The sequence below is a fragment of the Dendroctonus ponderosae genome, unplaced genomic scaffold, assembly GCF_020466585.1.
Source record: "Dendroctonus ponderosae isolate FM_Combo_2020 unplaced genomic scaffold, Dpon_F_20191213v2 Dpon_F_20191213_1, whole genome shotgun sequence".
Taxonomy (NCBI): Eukaryota; Metazoa; Arthropoda; class Insecta; order Coleoptera; family Curculionidae; genus Dendroctonus; species Dendroctonus ponderosae.
In genome coordinates, this window is record NW_026017110.1 from 58745718 (window position 1) to 58768415 (window position 22698).

Genomic DNA, 22698 nt, shown 5'->3' on the forward strand with positions numbered 1-22698 from the left:
ACTGAATTCCTAGTCACTCAAAATAAATTTCTAATTTTCTTCAATTGTTAATTAATGTGTTTGCTTTCACCTTACTACTACTTACTTACTTCACAAACCGACTACTTTTTCACGTACAAGTTACTTTTTTCCAGCGCCTCTATTTTACTAATTAGAATTTTTCGTCCTGCTTGGCAATAGGTCGCATATGCTCTTTGCGTCATGTGAATCATAGATAAACACTGATGTGAATCGCGTCCTTAGATGGGAAATGTACGTAAAATCATTGTGCCGCTGAAGGAAGTGCGTCCTGCCTACTTACAAAAACTGCAGAATTAAAGTTTCCAATTCGGAGTTTGTGTTTAAGTGGCGTGTGGACTCTTAGAATTAATGGGCAAAAATGGAGGATGGGGCGCCAGATTGACGAATGACGGTCAGAAATGATTTCTAATCTATAAATCTCTTAGTTTGAACTGAGTTTACGTTTTCGAAAACCAACTGAATTTTTAGGCATCTTTTACATTTCTGCTTCTCTTAATTTTTTTTCAAGTAAAGATTATTTGAGTAATTTTTTTCCGGCAAGTGCCTAACGGTTTGCGAAAATTGTTTAATGCTTTATGATGGTATACATATATGTATTCCTTTTGATTTTTTTTTTTTTTAAAACTCAGTTCGCTCAATATGCCACAAATTTTACTTCATTTTTGTGGCAATACAGCTATGACGCGAACGAGCCCACACGATAACGCGCTAGAGGACTCTGTCGATTCCACTTCGATATTTAATCGGCGAATCGGCTCTATTGTGGTTTTAAACATTGCGAATTGATGAAAAATGTGGAAATAATGGAATTTGACCATTATGAATTTGCAACAATGCAAACGGCAAAATGTAACAAATGTATTAAATGAAATAACACTCCCCAGTCCTGATTAACAATTTTTTATTTAAAGTTTTAATAATTAACTCGTTTATTTGTTACATATATTGTAATATATCTAGCAAACCAGTTACCTATATAGAGTTATTTACAGAAAGTAGGCGCAAAATGAATATCTGCACCTTGGTCATGTATCATAAACACACAAATGTACTAAATATACTAAGTATCCTTCTAGGACGTATAATAGATACATAAATATTGTGTATGTATATAATTATGCTTTGTTAATTATTTACACAGAGATGGGATTACTGACACTGAGAGTTGTAAAATCTAGCTTTTTATGTTTTACACTTAGGTATATGTGGTATTAAAAACTTTCAATTCCAGTTCTTAAATTCAATTATTACAAAATAAGGATGACGAACCGAGGGATTGGAACAGTTCGGAAAAGGAACGATAAGGTCTATTTAAAAACTCAATATTTTCGGGGTTTTTCTTTTATATCAAATAATAAAAAATATGGCTCTAGACGACATTTAATGGTATTTTCGATACAATCGTAAGCAATATTGAAGGTTTTCGGTTTGAATATTGATTTTAGTCAATATATCTAGAATAATAATCATTATTTTTGCCGAGTTCGTAGAAACTGCCTTAAAAACAATAAAATTCTGGAGTAGTATTAAATAGCCTTCAGCTCTTTAATTGGACTACCCCAGCACGGGGAAATACGAAAAATATGTAAATTTCATAAGAAATTATGACCTGTGAAACGCAGAAAATATTGAGTTTGATATAAAAAATCAACCTTAATAAAACTCTTTGTTAGGGTTGGTGTCAGAAATCTAAATACTATTTTTCCTTTTTCAGTTTCCTTTAAAAAATTCTACGGAACATTCAGTTACAGTATTCGGTATTTGTACATTCAGTAAATATATTTACGAAAAGACATTGTAAAATTTATAAACACATACTTAATTTTCAACAATAAAATATATACGCACCATATACAAGAATCGACCTCTCTCTGCGTTCTATTTTAACAGTATTCTGTGGAAGGTTAGAATCAAATATTGAACCATTTCCTATTTTTCTATGTACAGTATATCTCTCTATTCATATATTTCTGCTGCATGTCCAATTTGAAAATCAAGATTTACATTTATAACTTACGTTTACAAGCTCAGTAGATATATATGTATACCTAAACCATTAAAGATTTTTCTGGATATATGTTGGTAGTATGTAGAGTTGTTAAGCATTTACACAAAAAATATTTAGTTTATAAAAATATTCGCTACTCGTATGGAAGTTGATAATAATGCTTATGCGATAAAGTATGTATCTAGTATCGATGAAAATGGCCAACAAAATGTAATGAGTCGTGTGGGTTGGGATAGATGATTTTATGCATATCTTCGTCATCTCCTGAAATTTGTTGCCAAATTTCGCTCGTTGAGTTGGCAAAATTTTCAGTCTTTTGCTGAACGTTATTTGATTTCAAAACGAACTATTTCTTTCAGTATGATTTCCAATCTGTATAGAAAATACTGCTAATAGCCATAAGTTATTTTCAGTTTTTGGAATAAAAAATACACACGCTTTAGAGTGAGTTTCTTACAAATGCCATCCAGTTTCTGTATTTAGTATGTCCTGTTATAAGTTGAAAAAATTCATATCACTTCTTGTTAATCTACGACAGTCTTGATTTCATTGGTCCATGCACATCATCTTTTGATATGGTATCACTTTTTCGATGCAATAGCACTTTGCTATATCGTAACTATCAATCCTAAATCACCCAATTTTGCCACGTTACACTATCTAAAAACTATCACTGTTTAGATTTCCAATCACCTGAGCAAAGACCACAAAGTCGCTATCACTAGAAGAAGAAATGAATTTGATGACTTGAAATGGACACCTGCTGTTTGAACGGCCGCCGGCAATTCACCTGAAATATAAAATAACCTCATCATACATGCATTTGCCGGATTTTTAATTGGAAAAGTGCTAGTTTAATACGGTCGCAGACGTCCAATAGCTTCATGATTAATGTGTAAATCCCTTAAATCCATTTCTTATTGCTTTCTGTCAAGATAACACCTGAGAAATAGGGTTTAAGACGCTAAGGTTCAGAAAAGCTTGGAAATCTGAGATTTAATCTCCAGATATTTAAAACCTGCCGCATATTGTCCGAGATTAAACCAAAATAAAAAAATATTTAGCATCAAGGAAAGAAATAAAACATTTATTCTCGAGTTATTTGCTTTTTCAATTCAAATCCTGCAAGGTCTTGTGTTTGAAAGAGTTTTCCAATTCAATTGCATCAAAGGTCAAGCTTGGATTGATTGGATTTTTTATTTAGCTGTTTTATTTATTTAAATAATTCCTATAACATAAATTTTATTCATGGTTTATTATCATTTTCTGAATTAAAGCAGTTAAGACAGATTTAAATAAAAACAGCGTCTGAAAACCAAGCACATCAGCAAAATTTCAATTTCGTGTAAAAAGACGGGAGGATGGATTTTTGCTCGCATTTAAGTAATATACTTCAAGCCCCCTCTTAATTGACTAAGGAAATTATATTGAAAAATCTAAGTGCCTTCTGCATGAAATATCAAATTCAAGTAGTAAGCTTTACGCTGAACATCCCGAATGATGAATTACTTTGAGTATTGAAATGCTGTTTAGCGATGACGCTTATTTTGAAATACACTGTCTCAAATGCAGTTGATGTTATAACTATTGCATGCCGCTTCATGCTGTACTATTATTTAGGTTCATATTTCGTTACTAATATGTCGTTTGCTCTCGGCTCGGAATTGCACTGTATTTAATCGAGCACCATTGGGAAATTAGTTATGCGTTACCCTATTAGCTCGAATGACTACAAATAGTTTAAAACAGTTAATATGTACCAGCTCTAAATGATCGGCTTCTCATTTCTAAGCGGCTTAAGGGCATTGAACATTTCGAAAATCTATAGGTTCAGAAAAGTGAAATTTCCAACAAACAAAAACACTCCCTGACTCGTCTTTTCGTACGTCATTCTTTAAAAATAAAGTGGCGTACATTGTTATTATAAAAAAATTTGCAACTGAAGTACCTCCCTGCGTAAATCTTTATATCATATTCAATATGGCACTAATAAAGGGGAATAATAAACTGCAATATAACTTAATTAAAGAAGACCTTAATGTCTTAAATCTCCTGCGTAAATCTGCTTAGGTACCCTTAATGAAATTCGTTATAGTAAATCGCTAGAGTTTTGAAAGGTTTGCCAGGAAACCATGCCTCTTAAACAATGTAACACACAAAAGAATCAAACATGAATGGGTAGGTGATACGTAATCATCCCCAGCTTATCGCCTTTATAAGGTATATGAAGCTTTCCTAATCGATGGTCTAAGCCATTTAGCTGCAGGATGAAGCAGGAAAAGTGACATAGTGATAAAATCAATGCCAGGTTTCTGATGCTATTATGCGGACCCCAAATGAACTTTATCACAAATGATGAGAGTTTAAAATAGTTGGAATAGAAAATTTGGTCTTACCATTCAATACGTGCACAGCGACGGTCGTTTCAGCGAGATTTCCAACAGAGCATGTATAGTTTCCTGAATGAATCTTTTCTAATGGCGTTATGGTTAGCGTGGACACTGCTGAACTTGTTTCCGCTGTTACATTCAATCTGAAAGTAGATTCCATTTAAAAAAAGCTACTAAAGTATGTGAGAATCTTTCATACCCACATTAAAATTGTGATTGCCTTTTACTGCCCGTAAAATATGAAGCTAACACATTTTGATAAAACGTACATTGTAAACTTTATTACTCTCACCCATACAAGACATGTCTGGTCAAAAGAAAAGTGAGCTATAATTTTCATCCATCATTTTAAGTTTGTTTAACTTGTAAAGTGACGTTACACAATTCTAATCGAATGTTATTTTTACGGAAACCGTGTTTTATTCCGAAATATCTGAAGTATCCAATAGAACACCATGTTTACCATACTGTATACAACATCCATCATTTCGCATGTAAACATATGGGGTTATTGGATTTGCGTTTATCATTGGACAGGACTTAAAGTAGGCACTTCTGAGGAGAATTGGTGCATAGATTTTGCAAATACTCGACACGTGCATTTTCTGTCATAATATTTTACGTGTCCTCAGAGCAAACGCAACGGAAAAGACCAAACGGTACATAGAGCCACTGAAAAAACCGCACTTCGGCTTATTACAAAAATAAAACATCCCCAATACCCACTACACAATCCTTAAAACGAATTACTAGATATACGAACGCACAAACATGACAAAGATACCAGAAAAACGGATACAGTTACAGACAAAATGGGAAAACAACTCCCACAGCTGGACGCTTACAGAACTCCTTTGTTTTACAAGATGTGGCAAACAATACCGTCTTTTTCCCAAAAATGACTCTTCTAGAACACCTAGAAGCACAACCGAACTAAACAAAAGAACGATCAGATACGAACAAGCCTAAATGGCAAGATTTATAGATTTTGCGAAAGAAATAAATATGTTTGTTACTATTTTACGTGTTTTGATCGCTTACTGTGAAAAGGTTCACCATGCGGGATAAGTCGAAAAAAAGCGCGAACGCAGCATAAAAATCCTTTCAAAGCTCTGTGAGTTTCTTCAGAAGGTGCGTTCAAAAATTGTCTATTTTAGCTTTCGTCATGAAACGCAATTGAATCCTTTGTAAATTTTTAAGTTTCATAGCGTAGACAAAGTCATTACATTTACCATAATCTGGACACCGCACTGTTTCCTTTAAGGAGTTATAGATACTTTTCTCAAAAGCTCTAAATATTCTTTATTCGGCTACTTGGCGAAGAAACTTTGTTTAAAATTTATATTTGGGGAATTTAGAAATACCAATTTAGTTGCTGCGAGTTAATTTTTTTAGGTTCACTCCGGCCTGTAAGTCTAAGAGATTAATTATTTAAGTATTTCAATGTACTGTTGAAAGCCTTGGCAAATACATCAGTAGGTGACGTGCCAGTTTTGCATTTCTATTTTACGCGAAAACAGTAAAGCGTAGCGCAAAGGTTAAATAACTTTGGCAGAACTAATTATATTTGGTTCAGAAAACATTTTCTGCAACACCCATTTAGGTTGAGGGTGTTTCAATATTTATCATTCAATTGTTCAACGAGCACAACCGCAGCGTGAGAACAATGCATAACTTTCAAATATCAATGTTTAAAAGGGATTATATATTGTAGGGAAACTAAAAACATAATTCATGAGCAGTCAAAGCTGCTACTTTTAGTTCGGTTGAATTCAGAGCCGATTTGAATTGTTGCCCTAGTTTAGGCCTCTATAAACCATAAATTGTTATCCTTAATTTAAATCCGTTTCGAACGTCTTAAACTACTGGTTATAATCGAGGATTCTATATTCAAAGATTTTGGAATTATTTGGGTGTGACCAAGACAAATGGATATAATCAACATAATTTAATGAAAGTTCCTTCAAAATTTGCCCAACTCCGGCGAATTAGCCACTTTATTGTTGTACATTGTCAGCTTTATGAATCCACGTGGAGATATTGCCTAGACTGTGTTAAAAAAAAACTTCCTGCCCTTGAAGTGTGCTTAAATCAGACTTGCTAGTGATGTTAACAGAAGCGGCACAACATTATCTAATTAATAATAAACATTTTTACAAGCATGCAATTATTTTCATGCGAAGAATTGTATTCATTCTGAGGCAGGTAACCTTAGTGAGACCCGCGGTAAACTTTTGGTTTATCATTTATCATAATAATAATGTCTTTCGGAAAAGGCTATCAACCAAATCAGCTTTTCTGCCTCTGCATTTACCTTTTTTGTGCGTGGTATGATGTTGATTGCAAAGTTTTTAAATGAAAACATAGGTATAATTATGTGTTTTTTTTATACAATTGTTTAGTTGTGCTAGTATGATGCCGTGAGTTTCGCGAGTTAGGTTTTTCAGCGTTTTTTTCCCGGCGCTGTATTTTTCATGTGTGTTAGTGCTTTGCTTAATTATTCACATTTTGGGGCAAATAAATACAAATTACTTTGGTTGGTTTGCTTTTTGTAGTTTCAGAACTTAATTGAATGCATTCCTAGTCAGGCGAGAAGGGACTTGTTAAATTTCAAGCAAGCACATTCAAAATGTGTATGCAAAACAAAGTTATATTGCACAATAAAATTACGAACATAAATGCTTATCTCTAGCGTTTCCTCAACAGAGAGTTTTATTTTCATTTTATGGTGTTGTTCGCTTAATTCTGCCGTTTTGGTACGGATTCCCGCCCGTTAAGTGTTAGTGGAAAACATTGCTGCTAAAGTAAATATTAACTGAAAAACAAACATGCGACATTATTTAAATTTATTATTATGGACTCAGTTATACTAATGAATTTGGTATTAAGGTACTTTCAACAGAGTCATTGGTGCGATGCAAGTTTTGATAAAGCCGCAACGATTTACTTAATTCAGTGAATCAGTATTTAAAGGTAGGTTTTAGGATTGCTTGAATTTCAAAATGTGATCCTAAACAGTAGGATGCGCTTGAATGCTCTCTAAAACTGAACTAACGCAAATATCCCCGGACAGTTGCACTTTACATTGATTTGCGCTAGTTGCAGCTAGCAATGTTAGCGCTTCACGTTTAGTTTACTGTACATTTAGTAACCGCAAGGTATCTCTGGAATTAAAGTTGCTTTAAATGCCCCCTTTAACTTACATTCTTGAATTTTTGTATCCGAATAGCATAATGAGTTTTTTTACTAAATCCTTGGCATAGTTGCAACGAGGAGGCGGCTGATGAGCGAGGATTTTAAATTTCAACGGTTTAATTGATTAACGCGCAATTAATTACTTCCAAAGACTGGGTTTCTGCACTACCTTCAACATCTTTAATTAAGATTTTTCATAACGTTTTTCTATAATCGATAGCAAGAACTGCAGGTCTCTGTTCATTAATATATTCTTTGAAGCGTTAATTAAAATTTTCTAGCAAAAGGGCATTAGCAAATTAACCGGAAAAGAACCAGCAGATAAAAAATATTCTGTTGGAAACGAAGTGATGGGTTTGCATGTTTGGGATAGGATTTTAATATTTTCTCCACACCGATGTTTCGAAACCAGTTCCGAGGAAAAAAACAAAAATAATTTATATTTTCAGGCAGTCATTTTTACGATAAAGCTAAATCAAATAAAACAATTGAAGAATATTCCACAAATCCAGCATTTTCAGCTTCACGGCCTGATATATTGTCGAGCTTCCGCAGTATGGCCTGTTTATGGCGCCAGGAAGTCGTGTTCAGTTTAGTAAAGGCTTAAAAAACAAATGAGAATATATCATCTACTAAAACTTACAAACTAACCGTTGACTGACTAATGTAGACCTAGATGATTTATGGGAAAATCGTCTTTTAGATGCTAAAACTTACTTAGGGCCTTCGCTGGAAAATACGTTTTGGATAGCTAACACTCAGAAAACTTCGTTCGCCTTTTTCAGCGAAAGTTCGTGATAGTGGTTCTTTATTAATGAGTAGGTGGAATATTGGAATTTTACTTCAATATCTTACTCAAGTGACTGATCCAATCTTTAGTAGGATTTCCTAGAGTTTTGTTTCCACATTCGAAGTGACCTAATTTCAGCACAGAGCCATTCGAGATTAGTTCATTAAATGTACAGCGTCGGTAACAAACACCTATAGCAACCGAGAACTATTTCTGATCCCAACAATGAGTTATCCTCTGCCAGAAACTTTCATTTATCATCAGAAATATTGCTTCTTAAATAAAGTGAAATGCCCAAAGCCATTAATTTCAAATTTATCTGGCGGGTCAAAATTTACTTCAGACATTTTAAGATGGCTAGGTTTAATAATCTTTACCCTAATAAATAATAATTCTCTAATATCGAGATGTAGCAAAGGGCGAGGACGTAATACGGAAAGTGGTATATTTAACATCTCTTAACATTTTATACCTACTATCTTAGAAAACCCTAATGACATTTTGAAATTTCAACAGAAATTTTATATTGCTGCTCACCATTTTTTGGACTTTGCTAGTGCTGCTTAATTAATTACGTAAATAGATAGATAAAACTTTATCTGTTGGGCACGCCTTGATTTCATAGGCGTCCTGTATTTCCCAATTAAATATTGGTATTTACGATTGTCCCAATACTAACAAATGATTTTCGATATTCGATTATACTGAAATATTACCGAATAACGTTTTATTTAATATTGCCCTTTAATATCTGCATAGCTTATTTAAATTTACCGTCAACACTAATAAATAAAAACACAAATTTAATCACACAAAACAGAACCGATTTTTCATTTATTAAATTAATTTTCGTACGGCCAGTATTAATTATATATTATTTTATTGCCGCTTTTTGTAGCACTCATGAAATTGAAATATTTTGTGTGGCGAAACGTAGTTAAATCTCCATATTCGGAAATATTTGTATACGGATACGAGTGTCACTTAACAGGACCTGTTCTAAATGGAAATAGATATATAAATTATGAGTTTTTCGGCGTTTAATTAAATATAACTCTGTATGTATCTACATGCTTAAAAAATTAATTTTCAAATGCCAGAATGATTGATTGGAATTATGTTCCTTTGAGCTTCCCGCGTAAAAGAAGCAAACATTCACGATGTAACAGACAAATGCTTTTCCAGCATGCACTTTGGGCAGGAATTTTTCACCATTACGTTTTACACTTGAGTCTGTGTTTTTTACATGAAAATTAAACCTTAAACTTCAAATATTTATCACGCTGTTCTCTAGTATTTATTTTACTTGGCCAGAAATTGGAATAATCACCTTACCTCTGGAGGAAATTTGTAATTTCTTCTAGTAAGCTAAATAATGACTTTTATTACAATCTTGAAACAATATGAACAGTTTGTTGTCTAAGTAAATACGCCCTTGTAGCGGCAACGTCATGTTTGTGTCGAATTTCCTTAAGGCGCTGATTTTCTTTAAAAACGACTTACTTATCTTTATCTTTCCATTAGACTCCTAAGGTTTTTTCATCATTTCCTTTATTTGGCTAAGGAAATCTCACGTTTACCCAAGTTTTTTTACAACTCCTGTACGAAATGGGAAGACGTAAATATCTGCTTTATTTTTCAAGCACGTAGTGAAGGATCAAGTTTTACTAGGTTTATGATCCATCATATTTCAGTAAGGGCCCTGCATCGTGTTTTATTACATCTGTTCATACCTAGATCTATTTGACTATTACAATTTTATAAATCTCATTTTTAATTTGTCACAAATCACCTTAAGAGGATAATCAGATATATTAAAATCAATCCAGTCTTGTCATTTTTACTCTTGTCGTTAGCTCGTTTCCAGTTGATACCAGTCAATGTTTAAAAATAAACATCAATTTCAAATTTACTGTTATTGTTGGTATATTATTCCAATAGGTTTTCTGACAAAATTTGTCTGCATTTGTAAGCACATTTATGTCCCAAATGGCCATTAAAGTGTCCCTAAATCTCGATTCTAACCCTTAGTTCTTGTTCGGTAAAAGTCTTCCGGATCAATGAAAGAATACAATTTAACTCCAAGGATATTACCCTTGGTTGTGTTTTGTATGGATAATAAAAATCTAGGCGGCAGTGTTATTTTCTCTGAAATGCGTTCTGCAAATGCATTTTCTGGGACTTAACGAAATATGGAAGTTGAAAAATTATTTTATACCTGCCTCTCACAAACACAGCAATTTGTTATTAATATTTAACAACTGGGAATCTAGCTGCGGTCCAATCTCATGTAGCAAAAAGAGTACTGTTCCGTAGATGCATTCCACATACTTAAAATACGTTAACTAAATGGCGCGGATGTTTCAGCGTGCTCTAATCTTCTCTGCGGTTACAGATTGCTTTTTAAAACATAATCTTTAAATTTAAGATTTAAATTTAATTGTACAGTATTCTCTATTCGCGATAAAATGGCAAAGTTGTCCCGAATAAACTCATCCGATGCTTTTGTTCACCAAAATATTATTTTATTAAAATCTACTTAAACAGCCATAAATATACTAGAAATTTCTACTAACCGCTTTGTTGGTGATCACATGGAGATTTTATCTATGTGGTTGATTGTACATTTATATTTTACATCTTTCTAATTAAATATTTACATTTATTTCCATCCAAATGTACGATTGAAGGCTCAAGTTTTGCAGAAAAATGTGTTGGTAGTTGTCGAAGATTTAGGGCTTTCTTGATTGCGTAATTCCGCCATAACCCAATGCTTTGTCGAAGTTTCACCCGATAACGTTAACATTAAACGGTTCTATTCAATTAAATTTGCTTCCAAACAGCTTTTATCCGAGATCGTTAATGCTCAACCCTGGTAGCAATACGAATAACGAATTCCCTATATTTTGCCAATGCAAATCACCATCATTACATCAGCTCTCCAATGTCTTGCCTGCTATCATTTTAATAAGACGCAGAAGTCGCATGATGTTTTTGTTTTGCGGACCTGATTTTACGTCTGAATAGACAAACTGATTATTATTGAAAACGTTCTTTCAGTACATGTTTCACATAATGGGGCCACTCCAGTCAAGCTTAGGGACATAGTTTTCTGTTATTGCTTGCCATTAGGGAGACAACGTTAGAAATATCAAGTCAACTAGTTAATTAGGAAATAATTTGTATATTAAAGCGCTGATGTTAATAAAACGGCGGACTACCAACATTTTCCTTGTGACTTGCTCAACATTCAAGACGCTTGATAAAGTTAAAGAACCATTAGTTCGGGAAAGTATATGTTAATTTACATTATTTTTGACTAAAATGGTATGGTTCAGTGCAATCGGTGTATAACGCCATTAGCATAAAACGTAATGTGATAATTAGAGCGAAAAACTTAAAAGTTTATTCGAAAATCCTGAACTTTACTTCTGGAATACTGATGTTTAGCAATACGCAGCATATCAAAGTTTTTTACCAGTTTTAACTAACATTTACAGTCTGTCTGGATCTAAAAACTAACTAATCATCAACCAAAAAAAGCTTTCCATATAACCGTTACTCGTTTCCAATAAACGGTATTTTCTGCACGCTGGCTCAGCCGATTTCAGTTATTTTATTTTGGTTCGTGTCCAGTTTGGTCTTGCTCTGTGCTTGTTTAACTTATTAGAGACGCAATTAAATTGTACCCGGCTGTTGCACTCAAATGTTTGAAAAATGACCGGAATAATCAATAGAATGTTAATAGGTATATCGTAATTTTAAATATGGGTATATTTGTATAATTAAAAACAAACTTCCATACTCATACTGGCAAAATTAAGCTCATTGAAAAATTGAAAGGAGTTAATGGTGATGAAACGTCCCCATTACATAAAGTGATATGAATAATTTTTGCGCTTACCTGCTTCCCTCGCTTAAGAGGTTCTCGCCATGTTTCCAGCTTATTATATCTGTATCCGGTTCGTTTTCAGAAAAGCCGACACTTGTGGCCAAACAGGTCAAAAGCAGCGAGCTGCCTTCGTAATAATACCTTTCGTGCACTTCCCTTATGGATTCATCCACTATTTTCACTTCGGGAGCTGCGGAAACAAAAATAAATCGTATTATCCAACAGGATTTTTTTTTTAAGAAAATTTGTGTTATGGACCAGATTGGCGGATTAGCGAAACGGATGGGCATCATTCTAACCAATTTTCCAATACAACTTTCCAGTTGGCAGTAAATTAGGAATATCCATTATTTCCGTTTCATTGTTTACGACTTTCAATTTTTCACCTTTAAACGATCAATAATGCCTGCTGACAAAATTGCGAATACAATGGATCTAACTTCTGATATAAATCGAAAATCCCATTTCGCGTAACCGACTAGATACTCCAAACCTGTAAAACACTGATAAAACAATAGTAGATTGGAGTAAAATGCTAATAAATCGTTGTAAAAATAAACGGACCAATACTTATTCGCAGCGAAATTGATATTTATAGTTTTTTCGTTGCTAATTCTTCCCTGAATAGTCTAGAGCGCCAACGAGGATATTCATGTTCAGTTTTAATCAAAGGAGGATATTAACATTTGAGTATAAACTTTCAAAGTTTTAAGGGAAAAGATGAAGGTTTGGGCACTCTTTCCAGCAGTGTCGAAAGGTCGGATATTCCGTTGTGATCCTCTTGGAAATAACTTTCCCTGTTTCAGAAAACGTAGTACTAATCCTTGTTTCCTTTTGATATTATTTTCCTCTTAGGCAAGTGGTCATTCTTTATGTGTTTTTCGTATATCAACAAAAACTGTTCAGCTGGTTTGCGGCTTACTGCCTGAACAAATCTTTTTTGCGAAATGAAAACATCACCTAGGGCTTGTCGGTCGGTAATCTCTACGTACAATCTCTTAGAAGTTAAGAGCGCTTTATCTTTGAATGTGAGATATTTTCGAGAATGTTTTGAATAGATCTAGTTCAAATAGTTCATCGATTGTTCTCTTGTGGCACTTCAAGACTCAAACTGTATTAAATTCAAAACATTTCAGTTTTCATGCGCTTCTAGCGGGGCAAAACTGTTTTTCCTAAGTTTCGCTAAGGAATTTGCATTTGAAAAGCTCCGGGAGTCTTATTTAAACGGACGCCATTTCGGCTGTAAAGCATTTCTAGATATTAATGCAGATAAGTGAATTGTCTATCTGTTTGCACAATTGAATTCTGATAGAGTTTACTTTTTGAAAGCTCTTTTTTCTTATATCAGAAGTTTGAAATTTTATTTCAAACCAAAACCGATCATTTTTGAAGTTCAGGTAATCTTTTAACACATAATGTTCACAGCGTATTTTTTTCACTTGTGCTTTGCAAAGTTAATTAATGTATTATTATCATTTCTAAATTGATAATAATTAATTAACCCCTCTGGAAAATTTAAATTGTATTACTCAAATATACTCCGATGCTATCCTTGTTTGCTGAGGCCTTTAAGGGTTAAACATAATTTATTTAATTATCACTGTTAAAAAATTACAGATGGCTTATTTACTCATATTGTCGGAGAAAATTGAGTTGTTGTTTTTGAGAATATTTAGTACAATTAGTAGGGTATTAGACTTGTGCGTTTTGGGTTAAGCAATAAATTTTACATTCTATTTTCAAATGTTTTACGAACAAGCTCATAAATTTAGGTAAATAAGATAGAGGATACGAATATTTAAATAATACATAATTCATCGGCATACGATGTTGTGTTACAGTATCTGTGTACATTCTGGATGTTGCTTTTAACAGTGGCAAATACCTTTGCATTAAAACGCCTGAAAAAGCACCATTTTAGCAATTAGATATTTATCCCGGACTCTCTACGGCTTATTCGAGTTCCCATGATATCGGCCCTTCTCATTAAACATTTAGCAGAAAAAACTTGCTTGATGTATGCTGGAGACAAAACTATATTCATTTTTCTTTCCTTGTTGTTGAAACACTTTTGGTGATTAATAACGACGTCTTAAAAGCCCAAAAAGTGGTCAGGAAAACGCATTTGGAACATTCATTGAACGCATATCCAAAAAAGTATCCATACAGTGCTGCAGTAGCTTTTATAAATAAAATTCGCCACTAAGTATCGCAACAGGTTTAACGAGTTTCCTGATAAATAGCTTTTATATCCCTGGGCATATATCATTGACCAGCGGAAAATAACGAATATCATTGGATGGGTTTAATATTCAGGCTGCGAAAAAAGCGCTTAAAGCCGCATGGCGATAAAATTTTCTTGGAGCTGTTATGTATTCAACCTTTTGTTTTAGTTTAATGTTCCCCATTTGGGTCTAAAAAGAATATTACAGTATCCGTAGAGGTTGGAAGCATAATTAAAATGAAAATAGTGAACTCATACAGTGTATCAAAAGAGTTAGACTTGTTGACCGCGAGAATTGCTTGAAAGTGCTGAGTTATCCGGGATGTATAAACTGTCGCGGGAAATAATTTCTTCACAAAGATTACGCAAGCTCGACTGACTTTCATCTTCAAAGGTGGATCTAAAGATGCATGGGGTTATGAAACGTCGGGAAGAAGTTCTTTTTCGCGAGAGCCCAAAAGCCGGAATAACTCATCAGTTTCAAGCAATGGCGACGAACGCCTAAGTTTTTAGATAAATGATATTTAATACCGGGGAGTTCGTATGGAAATATCGAAAAGCTTGTCAGTTTCTTGTAGTGTGGTTCACTTTTCTTTTCATGCAAAGCGCCTGCCGTGCTTGTTAATTTGAATCTATTATATTTGATCGAGAAGCTTTCCTACATGCAGTCATAGATTATTGATGAGCTTTATTGAAAGCTAAGTCTGTCTGTTGAATAAAGGAATTCCATTTCGAACTTAATTGTGGAAAGGCTGGCATACGTGTGGAAATTCCTGGAGGCAAAAGTTCTTTGACATGGGTATTCGCTAAAGAACATCTTCCAGTAATGTAGTCTGCATTTGCTAATTTATTAAATTTAATTACCTAGTTTAGTATGTCGAAATGATATTCAATTCAAAATTGGGTCTTTGCAAACGCCAGGAATGATTCTAAACTAACAATAGCATTTCTAAACGTGTCAAATTCGGTAGAATCGGCCCTTTTGTTAACATTGAAGTCGTTTTGTTCAAGGCTCTATTTTATTTTGCCTGCAACTAAATGTGAGAATTGTATTTTTCTGTATTTCCTCACCTCCCGTGAATTGCCACGTAATTACATTATTATTGATTTTCATGAAAAAGGGGCATTTAAGAGATGATTTATTGATGTTACGGTTTCTGATGGGATACAGGGTCAATGGAAATTAATGAAATTGGATACACTTTATAAACATTTAACTGGACATTCATTATTCGTTGCAAAAGTTGAAGACATTTTAAGAAAGATAATTAACAAAGCTTGCTTTTGGGTCAAACTTATTGTGAGGGGCTGATTGGTCCTTCAAAGTAGTTGGAAATAATATAAAAATAAAAGTATAGCCCAAGTAGCTGAATTGCTTAGAATAGCCTTGTATCAATATTTATCAACGAGATCGGTTAAATAACATATATTGGCTTATTGCTGAAAAATTGATGTTTTTAATTACCTAATCTATTAATCAGGCGTTCTGTACGTTGGATATGAAATGAAGATAAACCTCTATCTGTTTCAATAAATACTTGTAGTCAAATCAATACAGCATTTATTGTTAATTCAAACAAGGTCAAATGATTATAAGAAATAATTAAGTTTCAGAGACGCTCTAACTTCGTTTACTTCTGTCATAACCCAGCGCTTATGTGAATAATGCTTCTAGTGTTTAAATTACATTACTGGATAGACAAAAATAACTTTTACACTCCGGACCCTCGTAAAGCCATGCCAAGCTAAACTTGTCCCAATTTTCGACAATTTAATTAGTTTAATTTTACCCTGGTTTTTCTGCTTACTACTGTCATAGTCATTTATTAGTTCGAAGTTAAATGCTTTTCCAAGTACTTAACTTTAGTAGACTCTAATTATTGTGCCGTCAAAATGTCAGCGCTATAGAGAACAAAATTCAATATAAGTCTGGCAACCGTATAATTTAATTGCCACGTTATTATTTCGTATTGAAAATTTATACATCTTCCACACGCCAGAAGCACAGATAACCTTTGGAAGCAAAGGCTCAGAAAACGCAGGTACATAGGAATAGACGAGACCGCCAAGAAAATTTTATAAAATTTTAGAAATTAATTCTGAATTAGCAGTTGCATACGATTGGCTCCATAATCCGTTCAATAGCTAGTTGAAACATCATGAAGTAGCCAAATTCATCTCAAGATCAATTTGTGTCCAGCTTAATACCAATTAGTTGCGCTTTGTCTGTTTGACCTTAGTATGTTAGAGGTATGCACATGTAATTCACTTGAATTAGATAGTTATCAATTAGGTATTTTATGTTATGCTGTAGGGTGCTTGGAAACAATTCCTAGCCATAATTATCGGTTCAATTACCTCTAATAAACCTGTTAGGTACGATTCGCAAATTGGCTGATGTCTGTTCCAATTAACACCTACAACCCCCTCTGATGTTCAGTTTCATGTTACCAAATGCGTTAATTACAGGGCCTTACCACTGATTTCCAAAAATGTCTTTTTGACTTTCGGCGGGTGCGTGGCCACTTGGCATTCATACATTCCCTCATCTCGCCTTGTAACATAAGAAATCTGAAGTCTGTAATTATTCGGATATCTAAATGCCAAATGAAATCTTTCATCTTTGCTATGGGTGTTCCGTCCCACAGTCAGAATGTTGATGTTCTCATTTCGTCTTTGTGTCCATGTCACCTGGAAAGAAATATTTTAATTAGTTATACATTTCCAGCTAAGCACTTATTCAATTTCCAAATCCTGACCTACATAATATTGGGCAAACGAGTCTGAGGAATATAATAAAACATGCATCAAATCGCAGAGAACTTATTCAATTTTTTGCCAATAAAACATATTTTTTTAACGATCTGGACCTGCCTTTGACTTGTCAACAAGTTATGTGATTGAATATTATTCGAAATATGGGCTTGCTTGATTGGGTAATAATATTTTAAGTAACATAAAAGGTCTAAATGAATTGGTCGCATTGGACGACAATAAATATATCATAAAAATTTCTCCACTTGACCGATGAAGACCATAAAACTAAGTTTATAGAATGTACTAATAGGACCCATATAATTTTACGAGCCAACCTCAATTTTGACTAATTGGATTTTGAAGTTCATCGGGACTTTAAGATAAATGACCGAGAACTTTCTTGAGAAATAAAAACGTGCCCTGGTAAAGCCAAAAAACTGCTCTATTTAGTTTGATACTAAAGCTTATAAACTTGATGGATTACCGTTAAAGTATCCAGCAAAATTCCTGTTAATTTACTTTTAATCGCAACATCTCAAAGTATATTGAAGCTCCCGTTTAATATTTTATTCTATAGAATATTGGCTCTGGGGTTCTATACGTAAACAAATATTTGATGTCGTGTTTAATAAAAACAGTGTAATTTTCTAAGTTTTGTGTGTTTGATTACGTGAAAAATCTTAATTTTTCTTTAATTTAGTTGAATCTTTGTCCGAGAAAAGCATTTAATTAGTTACAACGACACGTCAGTAAATTTAAGTTCAGTTTGAACGACGCCAAATGGCCAATTTAGTTAAAGTGTTAAGCCAATTAGTAAATTACAATCCAGATAATTTATAATCAATTTTCCAATTTTTATTCCGCTTATAAAAGAACAATTGGGGTTTAATGAAGGAAATAAAAACTCTATTTTTGTAAAAAGGTATAAACGCGAAGGGCGACAGACACATTTTAATTGAGTCGTCATTAGGACCGGTTTTATACTTAATGTATTTTATAGGTCATTCTTTACGACTTGAAGCTGTGGAATTGGTCTTTCTAAGGAAATAACATTTCAGTCACCTTCGAAGATTGCGATAGCAGGAAACGGCTTAAGCTTACAGTATTTGGCAACACTTAATTTCTTCATAATAAACACATTTAAGGGAATCGCCTCTTGTTAATAAGTATTTAAAATTAGAAAAGTAAAAAAAAGCTTTAAATCTTAAATTTTCTGCGGAGGCGTTTATGTTTATCAAGAATACCCACTACCTCTAAGAGACACAGCAGAACACTTTCTGTGTTTTTGCTTCCTTTCCATGAGCTATGAAAGCTCTTAGGTTTTGAGCTCTATTCAATTTTCATTTCCACAAAGGCTGAAAGAACGCTTAAGAGCATTATATCTCTGTTAAATTTTTACCCGCAAAACTCGTTTTACATAACTTTGAATGCTTTATTTCAAAGCAGGATGAAATTTCATAGAGCCACCACTAAAAACTTTTAGTTAATGCATCGTAAGCAGATTCCGAAAACCTATTGGAAACTCGAGATATGGAAAATATCAGGAATGGACGACATATTTTCTTATAAATAATCTTTCGTAGTAAAACTGAATCGAGTTACTATCGATGTTCATGGGATAAGATCCAAGTTGAAATCTTTTACTATCAAAAAGACACGAAAGGGATTATTTTATCTCAGAAACTTCCTAAAAATATCAAATGAAATCCGTTCTGAAACCTACATCTAGATAAAAAAAACACACAGAACTTGTGGGGTTGTGAACACTTTAACGAGCTTTAAACACGAGAATAGGTGAATATAAATGAAATATTCTGTTCTCGTAATAGGGCATAGATAGAGGACGCAGTAAAATATATGGCAGAAACTATATGAGAAAGCAATTTTCAGTTATTCTTGAACAGTCTACGTGTATGTTCACAGATTTGCAAAATGGAACTTTGAATATATGTATGAAGGCGAATTTATTTGTTTCGAACTTGGAAAAATAAATAACAGATTGTATTGGACCTGCAAAATATGCACAGTTTCGAGTTAATTTTTTGCCAAGTTATGGCAAATGTAGATGGATAATACAAAAGTTACGCTTTGCCCTGGCTAAATTTAAATATTGATTCTCATAGATGTGTAAGTAAAGTATACAACAATACTTCAATGGTTCAAAAATTCCCTCTATTTCTCGCTTCGGAATCAGAATATTGTTTGAAAGCGACTTGGTAAAAAGTTCTAAATCCACTGAAGGCATGTTTGAAGTATTTGCCCTCCTTCGTTTTTGTCACATTATGTAGCGTTAATTTTGAAGCTGGATTTTTTAGTGGATTTTGTCAGAAGCCTTGCTGGAACCCGTAAAAGAATGATTTCAAAGCTGAAAAACTAAAAGACACTATTGAATAGTAGTTATAATAAGATTTAAAAAATTCACTACCACTCAGTCTAGCTGTAAATTTAATTTAATCATGCTAACTAAAACTGGCAATTCTTGAATGTAACGCGAAGTAGAAAGCCATTACTTTTAACCGTTAAATTTACGTTCGGTGTTACACTTTCTGCTTAAGATCAGTAAATTTTTAATTTCAATTTACCTTTAAAAATGAGATTTACGGTTAAATTAATCAACTTATCTTTTTCAAATACAATTTTAACTGGACTCGGTTAATTGCGACACACTACGGGGAATTTGCGGAATATTCAATTATAAATGGTATGTTTTCAAAAGAGAAGGACTTTCTACTCTGTAGTTCAGTTAAATAAATTATTATTTTATTTCACTCCAAAGGCATACAAAGCAGTGACGACCGACAGGACCTAATATTTTTATAAAATGCTGAAATGACTTCATTATACATCAAACAATATTGTGCTGAGGGAATCAAAGAACGAGATTTTATTTATGCATGTGAGTATTTTTTTTCAACCATAGCCGCAATATTTCATATAGCTGTTCAATTCATTCAGAACTTTAATCTGGACCTATGAAACGTTCTAATACAGCAAGAAACTTCTTTTTGACACAGCTTTCAAATTTTTATATACTTTTCTAAATGTGGTTAATTTATAATTATTTTAGTTTTCATTTAAGCTTGTCTTATGTGTTTCCGAATATGAAGCGAAGTGAAGCTATCTTATCAGGTGGCTCCCCTTTGAAGTTGGCAGCTAAACTCAAACACTTTAATGAAAAAAAAATTGCGCCCTATATGGGACACCCATTACTTTACATGGAAACTACGTTTTCCATATAAAAGGAGCTTTTTCTTTACCTGCTTCTTGATGATTTTCTTTCTAAAGGTTACTACCTCACATAAAAAAATTTGAGTTGCTTTAATAAAAAAAATTTTTTAGCTGACAAATCTTTTTATTTTAATATATATATTTTATTATTATAATTATAAGTCTATTCACTAAATCATCAGGTTTGATTGATAATAATTTCAAACAGACTTTATTGAAACACAGCTTATCTGTTCCTTTATATATGACTGTCCAAAATACGGTTTTATTTAACTCATTAATTAAAGGTAAGCTGTTGCTTTTATGCGCCAAATGAAAATTTAGGGAGTGATTAAAAGTCCTGTAGGCAATTAATGACTCAACGCTTAAAGGAAATTGGAAATTTTGGCTGTTCCTGAATAGACCTACATTTTTTTTAAGTTTGATATTTATCTGAGGTTTAAAATTATTTACGATTTTGCTAGAGCAAACCTAATTTAAAGGTTTAATTAAAGATAATGATATTTAAAAATACAATATCCTCAATTATGGGAATCTTACTGAAATTGGATTTGGCATTCGTGTGGATTTCCGAAACTCGTTTGGATAATGACGCCAACATATGGGAGCTCTATTAACACATATTGATAGATTAAATTCCGTTGAGTTGACAGCAAACTAACTTGAGATCACGATTACATTTGAAAGGGGTGAACATTAGACTTAACGCAAACTCTAGGAAGAATTAGAGACATGTGGTGAATTGTTATTGTTGAGTAACTAAAACAAATACCGTGCAGTCATTTAAAAAATATTGCTGTATTCTCATGTGAAGTTTTAGTTAGATTTTAATTAAGTCGGATTAAAGCTGAACCACATACAACAGGCAACATGAAAGCAGATGGAAAATTGCGCACCCAAAAATTCACGGCCGGAAGTAGGAATTAGGGTCGGGGAATAATTGTTTTATGCATGTTTGCGATAAACTTCAACCCTTTAAATTATTTTACAACAATTATAATGGCTGATCTCATTAATTGTTTTGCCCACGGATTTAATATGATTGGAATCATTAAGTTGTCTTGAACACCGGTGAGGGAGGTAAAGTTTTTCTGCTGATTTATATGTGTTAAAGTTTCTGGAAATGCCTTGGTTTTTGGTTCATGATTATTAGAACTTAGAATGTGTTAATAGAGGTTTCATTCAAGATTTTTTTGCAGGGATTCAAGAATGGATTTTCTTTTAAGATTACGATACGACAATTACTGCTTGAAAAAGGGCATAAAGGAAAGGCGGCGAACAGAGATGATTATTATACTTTTAAATCGTTCTGCGCTGTCGGCGGATCGCATTTAGAATTACCTCAACTTATCTAAGTGATATTCATTATCTCTTGCAATAAGAGCCGGCACAAAAAAAGCTAAGGGAAAAATGTAAATTTATGTATTTATATCTTTTAGGTGATCCGGGTGAACATCATTTGATGAAGGGCTGTACTATAAACGGTTGGTATAGTCTTAGGTATTTTAACTTTGAAGTGTTTTGAAGTTCGCTTCTCAATTTGCCGCGTGGAAAACTATGGATTTGGGTTATCCGGACGATAATTCCATTATTGTAATTAAGCAACGAATGTCTGTTGGAATGAAATCTCCAATAACAAACACATTCGAATGGGTTCAATTGTAATCAATATCATTAACATTCTCTAGAATTACCAAAATGAAATCCCATGGACATTTAACTGAAATTCGGTTTTCGCATAAATCGTTTGCATCGCTGTGGCAAAGTGCCGCTTTATCTATTAGTACAGGGGGTTGCAAAAAAGTTTACATTTTCCGCCAAAGATAAAAGTTTTCGGCCGGGCACAATAATGTTAAAAACGCAAATGGAACAAAGTTTTGACAGGCGCGTTTGAAACTTTGAACTGGAAAACAAAAGTTTTATATTCAGTGGTATCACTCGTACTTTTACCTTTGGATTACAGCGCTTTAACAAGCAAACCAATAATGCTTTGAAACCGGTGGAACAGAATTTTTGCATTAAGTTAAACTTAACAGAACATTGCTTGAGCCATTGCTTGCAACTGGTAAGTTTTTGGCTATTTTCAAGCATTGGCCGTAAATGTAGAACTTTATGTGTTTCCTTAGGTAGAAAAATTTCACTAGTAAGTTTAATTTCGATATCAATTCAAAAGAGTCCAGGACAAGGGCGGAT

At 33.4% G+C, this 22698-nt stretch overlaps 1 protein-coding gene across 3 annotated transcripts in view; it reads right to left on the bottom strand.

Annotated features, from left to right (window-relative positions):
• Positions 1-905: 905 nt before the first annotated feature.
• Positions 906-22698, bottom strand: part of LOC109532951 (hemicentin-1) — a 111893-nt gene continuing 90100 nt past the window's right edge. For all 3 annotated transcript variants that reach the window (XM_048670596.1, XM_048670595.1, XM_019898106.2), the window contains 4 exons: positions 16998-17211; positions 12309-12486; positions 4426-4562; positions 906-2819 (listed from right to left, as the gene is read on the bottom strand). In XM_048670596.1, the coding sequence (XP_048526553.1) occupies positions 2719-2819; positions 4426-4562; positions 12309-12486; positions 16998-17211 (630 nt within the window). In that variant the 3' untranslated portion in view covers positions 906-2718. The remainder of the gene's footprint in view (positions 2820-4425; positions 4563-12308; positions 12487-16997; positions 17212-22698) is intronic.